The following is a 14,063-nucleotide window of genomic DNA, read 5'->3' as shown; positions in this document are numbered from 1 at the left end:
AAGAGTCTTCAGCTAAGCCCCTGCTGCAACCTCAAGCCCGGCCAGGATGGTCCCAAGACATAAAAGAACATGTCCAAAAGCCAGAAAGAACATGTATTGGGGGGTATGTGTGTGTGTGTGTGTGTGTGTGTATGTGCGCGCGTGTGTGTGTGTGAGTCAGTGCTTGAGGGACTATATGGGATGCCTAGGTTGGTCACATGCAAGGCAAATGCCCTACCTGCTGTACTATTGCTCCAGTCCCAGAAAGAACATGTTTATTACCTCTCTTTTCTACATACTTGTACTTCAAAGGACTCTCCTGTATTTATATCTTTAACTATTTTTTTGGCCACACCTGGCAGTGCTTGAGGGCCACTCCCAGTGGGAGCTCAGGGGATCAAACCCAGGAGTTAACTCTCAAAAAAAACAAAATAGAAATTGGGGAGGAATGTTTGGGCCACATCTGGATATGCTCCAGGCTTACGCCTAGTTCTGTGCTCAGGGATCACTCCAGGCAGGACCCAAGGGACCATATGCAGTTCCTAGTTGGCTGAGTGCAACGCAAGCGCCTTTCCTGCCTACTATCCAGCCCCATCCTTCCCTTCCTTTTATTATTTTGTTTCATTTTGTTTGGGGGGGGGGGGGGATCACTTTTGGCAGTGCTCAGGGCTTACTCCTGGGTCTGCACTCAGATCTCTCCTGGCAGTGCTCAGGGAACCATGTGGGATGCTGGGGATCGAACTCAGGTTGGCTGTGTGCAAGGCAAACGCCCTCCCAGCTGTGCTTTAACTCTGGCCCCTATCCTTCCTTTTAGTAATACTTCGTGCTAGTCACTGTTGAGACTTCGTGTCTCATCGCATCAAATCCAATCCTAACTAGCTAGATTTACTAGTACAATCAGCCTCTTTTTTTACACCCCAGCACAGAGTTTAGTAACAAGCTGAGTCCCACAGCTCTTTTGTGACTGCGGGAAGAAGTCCCAGCCAGCTGAGCACAGCAGGTTGTAATGGATTCCTGTGGCCACTGCCCTCAGTTAACAATGTGCAGAATGTTAGGAGGGTCTTATCTCTCAGACTCAGCCCCTGAAATGGTCAATAGGAGTCCTTTGTACCCTAAGGAGACAGGAGCAATGACCATCCACTAGTCAGTTTCCAGAAGTATGGGCTCTGGGGTTTGGGGCTGCCCTAAATGGTGGTGCCCGGAGGGTGAGGTGAGAGCCTCGAGTCAGCAGTGGCAGCCCCGTGGTCAGCATCTGCTCCATAGGTCAGCCCCGGGCAAGCCCTCCAGAAGGTTCTTATGGAATCTGGCCTGATGGCTAGGCCCTGACCTTGGGAACAATGGCCCCAGGCCCTCTGTGGGTGTGGCAAGGGGGGACACCCAAACTGGAGTTAGGAAGAGCCTTTTTCTCTAAACTTGAGCTGGGTGCCTGGACATGGGGGCAGGAGGGTTTCCCACACTGGGGCTATTCTGGGGTCTGTGCTTAGGAGTGACTGTGGCCATGCTCAGGGGATCCTGTGGGTGCTGGGAATTCGAACTGGGGTTGTGGCCGCTGCAGCTGCATCCACAGCAAATGCCTTTGCCCCTTCTTGTCTCTGTCCCACCTGCAAGTGCAGGACTTTTTTTTTTTTTTTTGGATCATACCCAGTGATGCATAGGAGTTAGTCCTTGCTTTGCACTCAGAAATTACTTCTGGCAGTGCTCAGAGGATCTTCTGGGATGCTGGGAATCGAACCAGGGTCGGCCGCATGTAAGGCAAATGCCCTACCCACTGTACTATCGCTCCAGCCCCCCAAGTGCAGGATCTTAACAGTCTTTTTGTTTGAGGGTCATATACTGGTGCTCTCAGCCCCTTAATACACCTTTCTTTATGGGGTTAGTTTTGGGGCCACACTTGGTAGGGCTCAGGGCACCTTATGGGGTGCCAGGGATGGAAACTGTGGCCATGTGCAAGGCAAACGTCCTACCCGCTATACTATTTCTCCAGACCAGTCTTATTAGGTATTTAACTGTATGTTAATTGCTCCAAACAAACACAACTAAAACTAACGCAGTCCACAAACTTCCTCAAAGAATGACTGTCAGGCCTAGATTCAAGGTGAGGTTTGAGCAGACCAGGCCAGTCTTCAGGAAAACCCCGCACCCAAAAAGCAGGTCCTTGACGATGAATTTGCTCAAAAGTAGCTGAGGGGCCAGGCCACTGTGTGTCTCTGGGAGAGAATGAGCTGTGCGTGGGGCCAGAGCAATGTATTCCCAACAGGGAGGACATTTGCCTTACACACGGCCAAGCTAGGTTCAATCCCTGGCACCACATGTGGTCCCCTGAGCCGCCTGCCAAGAGTAATCCCTGAGCACTGCTGGGTGTGGCCCAAAAAACTATCCCCTCAAACAAAACTTTTTTAAAGCTATCTGAGTTCTCTCTGCTTTTTGGCTCACGTCCGGTATTGGTCTGGGGTTACTCCTGGCTTTGCACTCAGGAATTAGTCCTGGTGGTGCTGGGGGACCATATGGGATTGAACCCTGGTTGGCCATGTGCAAGGCAAACACCCTCCCCGCTGAACGATTTGCTTCAGCCCAAAGCTGTCTGGCTTCTTTGTCAGTGTTAGACAGAATAGTAGTTCTCCAAGCCCTACACTGCTGTTAACATCTCTAGCTGAGGAAGGTTCTCAGAGAGTCCCCTAAGTGCCCCCTGGGACTCTCCCCACCAGGTGCTGTGAGCTGCCTACCCCTTCTCTGCCCTCTTCTGGGACATGGACAGAGTGACCCTGGGCCTCCTCCTGGTGCTGGCAGGTAAGTTGTCCCGGGTGACCTTGCTGCTGGGGACCAAGACGGTGACAGGCAACATCTCCCAAAGGTGCTGCCCAGGGCCCGGGTATGAAGTGTCTCAAATGGGCCAGAGCAGCAGCTCACTCACTCTTTCTCATGTGCACGCACACACAACATTTGGCAACGGACATTTTTCCAGAGGGGAATAAAAAGACATTGACATACTATCTCATTTCGAGTACAAGAAAGAATTGAAGGAATAGGAATGTAGGAAGGGGAGCAGATACCAAAGGTGGGGGACAAAATCCCAGGTAATCGGGAGGTGGAAAAGTCGGAAAGGAAGGTGCCCCCAATTATGCTGACCCTTGGCCCTGGGACTAGAATCCCATGGTCCTGCCCACTGACTCATTTTGGGACCTGAATCCTGGATTAACATCAGCCCCCCTCTTCTCCCACCCAGGTGTCCCTGCCCTGGAAGCTAATGACGTGGTTGGTGAGTGAGACCCCAACTGCTCTGTCACATCAACTCTGCATTTTCCCTTCGAGACCCCACAGGGCTCCCAGTTCTGGCCCTCATTGATTCTTTTATTTTCTTTCTTGCAGATAAAAACAGTCCCCTCTACTACGGTAAGAGCTAACAACCCCCTGTCACTGCCTCTCCCCCCACCCACCTCATTCTGCATCTCTTCCCTCATGTTGTTTCTGTGATGCCTGTGCAGGGGTCACTCCAGGCAACGTTTGGGGGAACACGTCATGGGAGGGATAGAACACAAGGCTTCTTCCACTTTTTCTTTTCTTTTTTGGGTCACACCCAGCGATGCTCAGGGATTACTCCTGGCTCTGCACTCAGTAATTACTCCTAGCACAGTGCTCGGGGTACCATGCCAGGGATTGAACTTGGGTCCCCGTGTGCAAGGCAAACGCCCTACCTGCTGTGGTATCGCTCTGGCCCATCACTTCTACTTCTTGTGTCATCTCCCTAGCCTGTTTTTTGTTTGGGGGTCTCCCAAGCAGTGCTGGGGACCAGCATCACACCTGGTAGAACAAGGAAAGCCATACAGTGCCAGGAATCGAACCCAAGGCCTTGTATACTGGCCAGGTATGTGCTCCAGCCCTGTGAGCTATCTCCTCAGCCCTTCTTGGACCTCTCCTACCCTAAACAAACGATAGGGAATATAGACCTCCGTGGAGACAGAGTGGCGATTGAAGGGGTGAGGGCGGCTGGACAGGAGGAGCAGGGTGAGGATTAAAGAATTAGCACTGGGACTAAAAGAATGAGGCCTACAAGGGGTGTGGTTTAGGGGCACAGCATTTGCCATGCATATGTGAAATCTGGGCTCAATCCCCAGGACTGCAGGGGAGGGGGGATGGACGGGACATGGGAGGGCGTGTAGGAGAGGGCCCAGAGGAGCAATAGTACAGTGGGCAGGGCATAGGTTGGGCGTTTGCCTTACATGCGGCCCACCCAGGTTCGATCCCTGGCATCCCATACAGTCCCCCAGCACCACCAAGAGTAATTTCCAAGTGCAGAGCCAGGAGTAACCCCTAAGCATTGCCAAATGTGCCCCTGCCCCCCCGAAAAAAAAAAAAAGAAACAGAAAGGACCAGAGAGATACACAGCATGTAGGGCACTTGCCTTGCATGCTGCCAACTTGGATTTTTATCCCCAGTATCCCATATGATCATCTGAGCCCCACCAGGGGGTAATCCCCAAGCACAGAGCCAGGGGGTAATCCCCAAGCACAGAGCCAGGAACCGAACCCAAGGCCTTGTATACTGGCCAGGTAAGCCCTGAGCACAGCCGGGTGTGGCCCAAAATGTAAAACAAATCTCATATTAGTATTTATTCCGTTTATTCTCAGATGCCTTCTGTTAGACCAGCTCGGTGGTGCCCTACACACACACACACACACACACACACACACTCTGCTAAGCAGTCTTCATCCTCTCAGCTTCTTCATCCTCTACCCTCCAGCGTCCTGAGTCAGTTCGAATGCCACCTTTGTTCCTGATCCTTTGTTCCTGAAACCCCCCCTGCTTTCTGCCCTGGTGCTTCCCACCGGAAATTACAAGACTCGGCTTACTGGCTCATCTTTCTCTTGTCCTTACTTGTCTGAGCATCTGCACAAGCAGGGGCTCGTAAATATCTTTTGCGGGGAGTACCGCGGGCAGAGTCGGGCTGGCTCCATCAGGCCCCTCTCTGCTCCCCCAGACTGGGAGACCCTGCAGCTGAGCGGGACCATCTGTGCAGTGATCCTGTGCATCGTGGGAATCGGCTTCCTCCTGAGTGAGCAGCGGGGAGGGGGGAGAGCGGACAGACGGGTGGCCCTGGCTCCCATCCTGGCACTCACCTTTTCTTCCACTCACAGGCAGCAAATGCAAATGCAAACACAAGCAGAAGCCCAGGTGAGACTGGGCCCCTGTTAAGTGCCCCCCTTAAAGTCCTACACCGTGGAGAAAGATATCTGACTGCTCCCCGGGCTTCCACTGGGATTTGCTGCGCTCTGGTAACCAACCCTGAATGGCCCCCAAACAGCGAATGCCCACGGTATCACTTAAAATGATCCTGGGGCTGGGGAGAGATGGCTTCAGGGATTGGAGCGCATGCTTTGCATGTAGGAGGCCCAGGTTCAATACCCACACTTACATCAAAGGAAGAGCCCCTATGAAAATAATCTTCAAAGTGAACTGACAGCGGGTAGGTCGCTTGCCTTGCATGCGGCCGACCCAGGTTCAATTCCCAGCATCCCATGTGGTCCCCTGAGCACCACCAGGAGTAATTCCTGAGTGCATGAGCCAGGAGTAACCCCTGTGCACCGTCGGTGTGACCCAAAAAGCGAGAAAAAAAAAGTTAAGTGACAGTCTAAGAAGGACAAAGGAGACATGGCCTTGGGGGGGGGGTACCAGGAGTGACAGGGTGGAGGGGGTGGAGAGAAAGGCTGAGCATACTAACCCATCTCTTCCTACCACAGCCCCTTACCAGAGAAAGCTGTTCCACTCATCACTCCAGGTGAGGCGAGACCTGCAGGGCTGCCGGGTACACGCTGGGTGGACCATAAGGCTGGCTGGAGCCAGCCTTGCTTCAGAGTATGACGCGGGGAGGCCGTGCAGTGGCTGTCTCACACCCGACTCTTGTTCTCTCTGCAGGCTCTGCCAGCTCCTGCTGAGCACGTGGTGGTGCTCCCACTGCTGACCCCCACGATTGCCTTCCCAGTCGGAGCAGGTCTTAGCTCTTGTGATGGCCTTTCCCTGCAAGTGGGTCTTGGAGGTGGGTCAGTCACCCGGCACCCTTCTGATGGGAAACTGTGGAACCTGGTTTGTAGTAAACTAAACAGGTTTCTCCCTCGGTCCTGTGATCTCTGTGGGACTGGAGGGGGCTGAGAGGCTTTCTCAGGACAGCCAGCTTCACAGTGGCAGGGTTGGATTTGGAGTCCTCCTACCAGCATTCTTCCACTGAGGCCTCCTACCAGCATTCTTCCACTCTGGTCCCCTCACCCATCATTATCATTCTGGACGCCCCGTGCCAGGCACTGCATTCAAAGCAGAGGAACTGGCAATAGCAACATTCGGCCTGGATACCCAGGACCCGGCCTCCCGAACACTTTACATGACCCTCTGCTAAGACCCCATCTCACTGAGTGCTCCTAGCACTCTCACGGCCCACGGACCACCTTCTTTAGGGAACAGCCTATGAGATCCCACTAAGCTGTATCCCAAGAAGTCATGCACGGAGCCTTTTAAAATCCAAACCATGCCAATCTAGGTCCGTCAATGGGTCTGAATCACACTTCTGGAATATCTCACTGCTTCTCTCGTCAGTTCTCTGTCTTGTAATGTAACCACACTCACTAACCTAGATAACCCAGGAAGCAGGGAACAGTGCTGAGCTCCTCACCCTTGCTCCCTCAGAGGGCTCTGAGGGGCGCTGGGGAGGTGGGCCGGGAGGGCAGTCAAGGTTCTCCCTTTGCCCATGACTCATAGTCTGGACCTGGTGGGTGAAACAGGACCTGTGCTGGGAGTCAGACTAACAGCGCATTATGCCAAACCCTCCACTCCTCAGATTCAGAGTGATGTCAGATTCTCTAGCTGGATCCTAGACTTTCCGTCCCCTGACTGTGCGCAGGATTCAGAAGACCAGTTCAGGGGAGTCTAAAGGTTGAGGACCTACATTCTCGTCCTCAGAGTTCTCTCCAGGACTTTCCGTCTAAAACTTCTGCAGAGGCTTCTTGAAGCAGGATATATAAGGGTCTGGAGTGAGACTGGGGACAGATAGTGAAGAATGTCAAGTGTGGTCCCAGACTGCAGCTGGAATTCCACAAACTCATGTGGGATCTAGGACATAGGACTAAAAGTACATCCCAGTCCCAGGTGGCTTGGCCGAGCACTGTGGTCAATTCATTCTGTGATATTTTCAGTACACGTGAGTCATGCTTTAAAAGAGGCATGCTGTAACTCAAGTAGAGCAGAACTTAGTCTTATACTAGATTTCTCCACTATGGGGGAGCTTCTTTCTCTTCTACTTTCTTTCCAATCAACTGTCTCTTTTCTAAAAAGAAGAAATAGAACAGCTACCTTGCATGTGTCAAGCCCTGCCTGGGTTATTTTATTTTGTTTTTGAGCCACACCTGACAGTGCTCAGGTCTTATTTCTAGATCTGTGCTCAAGGATCATTCCTGGTAATGCTCAGGGGACCATAAGGAATGCTGAGGATCGAACCTGGGTCAGTCGTGTACAAGGCAATCACCCTATCTGCCCAGCGCCTGGATTCTATCCCCAAGTTTTCATGATCTGCCACGTCCCCTCCAGTAACACCATCAGGTGAGGTCTGAGTTACCCACGGAGCACCGCTAACCTGCAGGGTACGGCGCGTAACAGCACCTGCCTTCCAGGCACTGCGACCGGATTCGCACCTCAGCCCCGCATATCATCCCCAGAGCATCGCCAAGAGCGAGTGATCCCTGAGCTGAAACCCAAAAGGGAAAAAAAAAAATTCAGTAAGGGCAGCACAGGTGATAGGGAGATCTTAAGCTGATTCCTCAGAGAGAAAATGCAGAGAAGCCAGGCGCGTGAACCTCTCCCAGTAGAGGCAACATGGCGTGCAAACAGCCTAAAGCACAGGGACCTTCGTACTTTTTGTTTTTTCGAAAACCAAAGAAAAGGCAGTAGAGTAGGGCTGTGAGGGCAAGAGCGGCGGCGGACACAGCAGGGAGAGCCACTGCCCCCTGCTGGGCAGGGGCCAACCTGCAGGTGCCGGAAGTCCCTGCGGCTGGAGGAAGGCAGCGTGGGCCGCATCGGCTCAGGCGCAGGCGCGCTCGGGGAGCGCGCATCGGCGCAGGCGCAGGCGCAGGCGCGCTCCGGTCCAGGCTCAGGCGTGCCGAGCACAAAGAAGCGATGGGCGGAGCCGCCATGCGAAACTGCGTCAGAACCTCGGAAGGCGCTTTTCCTTGCTTATCAGTGGGTGCGAATTCCTCTCTTGGGGACCCGAGAGGATGCTGGTGTGAGTGGATTGAGCTTGAGAAAATAAAGCTTTTCCCATGAAAGCAAAAGCGTGTAGCCCCGGAGTCACGGTGGCGACATGGTCGGAAAGCCCCGCTCTGCGTCACAGTTGACACAAGTCTTGACGAGCACATGCTGCAAGCAGCTCTACCGTTTGAGATTCTACCAGTAGGGATGATATGCCATTTAATACCGTCCTTATCTGGGGGCCCCAGCCCCGGGGATTCTGGGCCCAATTGTAGGGTGAACGGCTCTTCCCTGGCCGTGATCTCGGGCTGCCTTCGGCTTTCTGCTGGGGGAGGGGAGTCCCCATGCTGTCCCGGGGAACGTGCGGTGCTCGGTGCTGCGGATCCACCGCTTCATTCAAATTTCGTATTTCTCCTGGCTGGATCCCATAGTTGCCCCAGATTTCTTGCCGGGGAGGGTGACCACGCCCGACAGTGCTGAGGGCAGTGCTGGCTCTGCCTCGGAATTACTCCTGGCCGGCTCCGAGGGTCATGTGGGATGCCACAGATCGAACCCGGTGAACACCTTACCCGCTGTGCTATCGCTCCGGCCTTACAGTTGCCCCAGATTCTATAAGCTACCATTCCAAAGTCCGAGGGGAAAGGGGATGGCTTATTGCAATTCTGGACCTGACTGTCCAAGTACTATCTCTTGCCCGGTGGTTTAGGCTGATTCCACCTATCAAGCTGGAGCGAGAGCCGTCATGGGGGTGGGGGTGGGGGGCAGGGAATCGCGGTTAATCAGGGCAGGATTTGGGAGCAGAAAATTAATTAGACGGGAACTTGCAGGATGGAGCCCGGGCTAGTTCATGAGGCTGGAAGCTAGGCTCTTTCAGAGGCTGCCGATTCCCTGCCCCCCCCTTCCCTCCTTTCTAACCGGAGAAAGGCTAGGATGAAAGGATTCCCTCCTATTCCCTGTGTGGCTTTGCAGGCTGTGCCTCAAAGTTCCACTTCTCTGAGTCTTTCTCCTGGGAGCAGGAATGACTTCGATCATAATTTCCTCCTATTACCTTCTCCCAAATGAGGGAAGTGCCCGGGAAAGAACCAGAGAAAGCAAAGGGTAATTTTCCACTTAATCATATAGCATGACAAGGGCTGGAGCGCTAGCACAGTGGGTAGGGCGTTTGCCTTGCACTCAGCCAACCTGGGTTCTATTCCCAGCATCCCATATGGTCCCCTGAGCACCACCAGGACTAATTCCTGAGTGCAGAGCCAGGAGTAAGCCCTGTGCATCGCCCGGTGTGACCCAAAAAGAAAAAAAAAAATCATATAGCGGGACAGACCTGGCAGTTCTGGGGAGATAGTACAGGGATTGTAGTGCTGGGGCCACTCCTAGCACTACACCGGCTCCCAGCTTCTCTGGGTGTAACCCTGGAGGACCCCAGCTCGCCAATCGCTGGTGTCGTCTTGGAGGATCTCAGAAACTGCTGGGATGGTCCTGGTGTCCCCCAGTATCACTGTACCCCAAGCAGTTCTGAGATAACAGCACTGAAGTGTCTGGTCACAGCTACTAGTAGTTTCCAGGGCCCAGGCACTGCTTGGAAGGCCCTTGCTGTAAAATACTCATGTAAACACAACCACAAAAGCAGTATTTTGAAGCCAAGGAGATGTATCCTTAAAGGACTACAGCAATATCTTGTGTAGGAAATCCTGAGTTTTATTACACATCCCCACACAGGCACCATCCACTGGAGGTCCCCTGTAGCACTAGGCCAAAGTTTCAACCCATAGCCAGGTCACTACTGTATGGTCCAGTTAGCTAAGTATTACCAGAAGTGGCCCTCATACTTTTTGGGGGGAGGCCTCCCCCCAAAAAACAAGCATGTTAATGAAGAAATACTGAAATCACTGTCTCAGAAATTAGAAGTACAGGCCAGAGATAGTATAGTGGTCACGGTACTTGCCTTTTATGTGACACTGCCAGTAATGATTCCAGAGTCTGGAACTAGGAATAGCCCTTGAGCACCACTGGGTGTGCTCCACCCCCACCAAAATATATAGGAGCAATGATAAAACATCATTTGCATACACAAGGCCCTGGATTTGATTCCCAAACCTCAACACAAATACATGTATAAATATATATGTGTGTATATATGTGTATATATATGTATGTGTGTGTGTGAATGAGACCAGTTGTAGTTACTGGTTTTGGCATATCGAATACACAACGGAGTGTGTCCAGAGTTCCGACATCCGTCGACGATCAAGAATCTGGGACGCTGTCTCATTTGCCAAGGTGTCAAAAATCAGATGGGCTGGTCACGTAATGAGATTTAAAGACGACCACTGGACTAGAGCTGTTACTGACTGGATTCCACAGGATGTCAAAAGACCGCGTGGCCGCCCACCTACCAGATGGTCAGACTTCTTCGTGAAGATCATGAACGATCGGTTTGAGGCTCTTCATGTTCCCAGAGCGAACAGATGCCATTGGGCTACACTAGCACGCGACAGGTACAAATGGAGCCGTTACTGGCGCCCGCTCGAGCAAATCGCCGACTAACGGGAAGTTAAGTGATTGTGTGTATGTGTATATATATATATATACACATACATATATGTGTATATATATATATATATACACATACATATATATATATATATGGGTTGGTTTTTTAAAGAGGATACACCCAGCGATCCTCAGGGGTTAGGCATCATATGGGATGCTGGGAATAGACCCAGGTCAGCAGTGTGCAAAGTACAGTAAAAGCCTCACCCACTGTACTTTGTCTCAAGCCCTATGCAATAGTTCTTATACAAAAACTAAACGCAATATGGGCTGCCTTAAAATTAGATGCACCTGCATGCCATGAAGGAGTGGTAGGAGCTCAACTTTATGTAGCACTTTAGCACTGTCCTCCCGTTGTTCATCGATTTGATTTGCTCGAGCAGGCCCAATAACGTCTCCATTGTGAGACTACTTGTTACTGTGTTTGGCATATCGAATACATCGCGGGTAGCTTGCCAGGATCTGCCATGCGGACAAGATACTCTCGGTAGCTTGCCGGGCTCTCCGAGAGCGGAGGAATCAAACTCGGGTTGGCCAGGTCAGCCACGTGCAAAGCAAACAAACTACCCGCTGTGCTATCGCTCCAGCGCCAACTTTATGAACTACTTTGAAATGAAACTGAATAAACTGTTCTTTACCATAGTGAAGACATGGCACTGGTGCCTAATATGCAGGGTCTGAGCTGTAACTGTTAAGACTTACTAGACACTATTAAAAACCAGGAATAACTAATGAAGTTACCCCGAAGACGGACATGCTCTGTTCTTTATAGAAGATGTGAGGGGAGCTTGCAAATATCATGTAGCCTTCTTCTGATCATGTAATAACTATGCAAGAGCAATTTTCCCCCTTTCTTTTGGGGGGGGGGGGGGCGGGGGTGGCTTTTTGAATCACACCAGGCAATGCTCAAGGGTTACTCCTGACAGTGCTTGGGGGACCATATGGAATGCCAGGATCAAACCCAGGTCAGACACATGCAAGGCAAATGCTGTACTATTGTTCAGGTCCAAGCTGCCACTTTCAGGAGAGAAATAACTTTCTGCCAAATAAATCTTACCTAAAATTATGTTCCTTGGGGTTGGGGATGTTGTCTCAGTGGCCAGTGCATGCCTTGCATGAATGAGAACTGGGTTCAAATCCCAGCAGGCAAAAAACATATAATAGGGCTGGGATGGACGGAGTGCAAAAACATACAAGAGTTAAGGCACCTTGCATGCAAGAGACCCAGGTTTATTACCTGACACTACATGGTCTCCTAAACATCACTGGGAGTGACCCTTGAGCACCAAGCGTGGAATAGCCCCCATAGATCACTGGGTGGAATACCCCAAAAAAACAAAAGTTTTAACATTATGTTCCTTAGTGGCAAGAGTTGCAAAATGCAGTATCTTGTTTGAGCCATGCCTGGCAGTTCTCAGGAGCTACTCCAGGCTAGGGCATTGCACCTGCCAATATTCTGGGGACCATGTAGTGCTGGGAATTGAAGTCAGGCCTCCCACATGTAAACATATGATCCAGCCCATTCAGCTATCTCCCAAATGCACTATCTTTACCTTTGTATATGAGCAAGTGTTCTGGTTCTGTCTGGCCAAGATCACAAGTGGGCAGATGTTTATTGCAAAGGAGCAGATAGAATATATATGAGGACAGTTTTGTGGGACACGTGGCCCTGAGCAGCCTTGCCCAAAACAATTGCGCACGTACGAGTATGTTCTGGAAGTGTAAAAGTGAAATGGTGTGGGAGGGAGGAAAACGTTTGGGGCCACATGTACAGGTGCTCAGGGGTACGTGTGTGGTGCTGGGGAATGGACTCGTTAGCCGCAAGTCCCCAGTCCACTGTACCATCTCCCTGGCTCTATAATCCTGGTTTTGGTTCACACTAAGCAGTGCTTGGGAGCAACTCTTTTGGGGCTCGGTGCTGTGGGAACACTACTGGTAGTGTTCATGGGACCATGTTTACAAAACGGGGGCTCTGGCATGCAGTTTCCACGCCAGCTGACTTAACTCCTTGGACCCTCTGTAAAGACAAAACCAAACAAACGAAAAAATCTTTATATTATCAGGCCACCAACCCAATCCCCTTTCTCCTTCTCCTCCCGGCCCTTCGGACTTTGAGTCCATGGGTTTATTTTTATTACCCCACCTGTTTTATTACAAAGCACCCAAGATCGATTATCTAGCTTATTCCCTTAATTACATCCCAGTCATAACAGTTTTTTTTTCTGATGTAATGGGTGGTGTCCAGAGCAATATCCAACAAAGTTCAGTAATTTCTCATGACAGTGCTGAGAACCATGCCAGAAATTGAACCTGGTCGGCCTGTGCAAGTGTCCTCCTACCCGTTATACTTCTCTAGCCCATCATCATGGACTGGGAAGTCAAGGAATGTTAATGCCTATACAGCTAGCCTGGTCTGGGATCTTGTTCCATAGCTACACCCACCTGTGCCCAGAGAACTCCTGGAAGGTTGGAGGATCCATATTGGGTGCCTGGAATAAAATATGGCAGTTGCCTGCAAGACCTAGTGCCTACCCATGATATTGCTCCAGCCCCCAGCTGTCCAGTGTCTAGTGTGACCTAACATGTTGATCTGTTTAGCAGATTGTGTCCTTAGGTTCTGCTGGTACATTCTTGTTTCCTCATATGAAATACCGCCCCAGAACAACTGTTCTCTTAATATCCAGCATCTCCAGGGCTCAAGGCTCGGAGTTCAACCATTTTGTATTCAGCCCTCTAGTCCTACAACCTTACTGCACTTTATTCTAGGATATGTACTGCAGTATCAGAGTCAAGCCACCTATATAAAAAACACACCGGTAACTTTTTAAGTTTGTATTTGGGTCAGGGCAGGTTTCTGGGAATGCTGGTAAAGTGAACCCAGGCCCTCCACATTAAAGCAACCTTATTACCAACCTGCAGGGCCTGGCACTAACCGCACACCAATGGATCTGTGAAAGACTTCACTAGGGCCACAATAAAGGCAAAGTTGAGTGTCTTACCAGCAATTTGTTACTTGTTTTAATGGAGACTGGAGGAGCCTAGCAATAGTACTTGTAGATAATAGGCATTTTCCTTGCACACAGCCAGCCATGGTGATTTTCCAGCATCCTAGTTGGTCCTGAGCACCACGAGGAGTAATTCCTAAGCATCACTGGGTGACCCAAGAAATAAACGCACTGCAAGGAGTCCCGAGTATCCACAAGTGATCCCCGAGTACCACAGGGAATTACCCCAAGACCAAAATACAACTTGGATGAACAATGGCCAAGAGGCAACTTTCATTTTATACTAGCCTCTGGTGAGGTCTC

At 51.0% G+C, this 14,063-nt stretch overlaps 1 protein-coding gene across 1 annotated transcript; it reads left to right on the top strand.

Moving 5' to 3' along the window:
- Nucleotides 1-2,681: 2,681 nt before the first annotated feature.
- Nucleotides 2,682-5,980, top strand: FXYD4 (FXYD domain containing ion transport regulator 4). Its single transcript, XM_056121048.1, has 7 exons — nucleotides 2,682-2,766; nucleotides 3,203-3,235; nucleotides 3,346-3,369; nucleotides 4,955-5,029; nucleotides 5,112-5,148; nucleotides 5,715-5,752; nucleotides 5,890-5,980. The coding sequence occupies exons 1-7, from the start codon at nucleotides 2,727-2,729 to the stop codon at nucleotides 5,907-5,909; spliced, it is 267 nt and encodes an 88-aa protein (XP_055977023.1). The 5' UTR covers nucleotides 2,682-2,726; the 3' UTR covers nucleotides 5,910-5,980.
- The last annotated feature ends 8,083 nt before the right edge of the window (nucleotides 5,981-14,063 follow it).

This window comes from Sorex fumeus, unplaced genomic scaffold (assembly GCF_029834395.1).
Source record: "Sorex fumeus unplaced genomic scaffold, SorFum_2.1 ptg000043l, whole genome shotgun sequence".
NCBI classification, from domain to species: domain Eukaryota; kingdom Metazoa; phylum Chordata; class Mammalia; order Eulipotyphla; family Soricidae; genus Sorex; species Sorex fumeus.
This window is presented reverse-complemented; position numbering and strand designations above follow the sequence as displayed.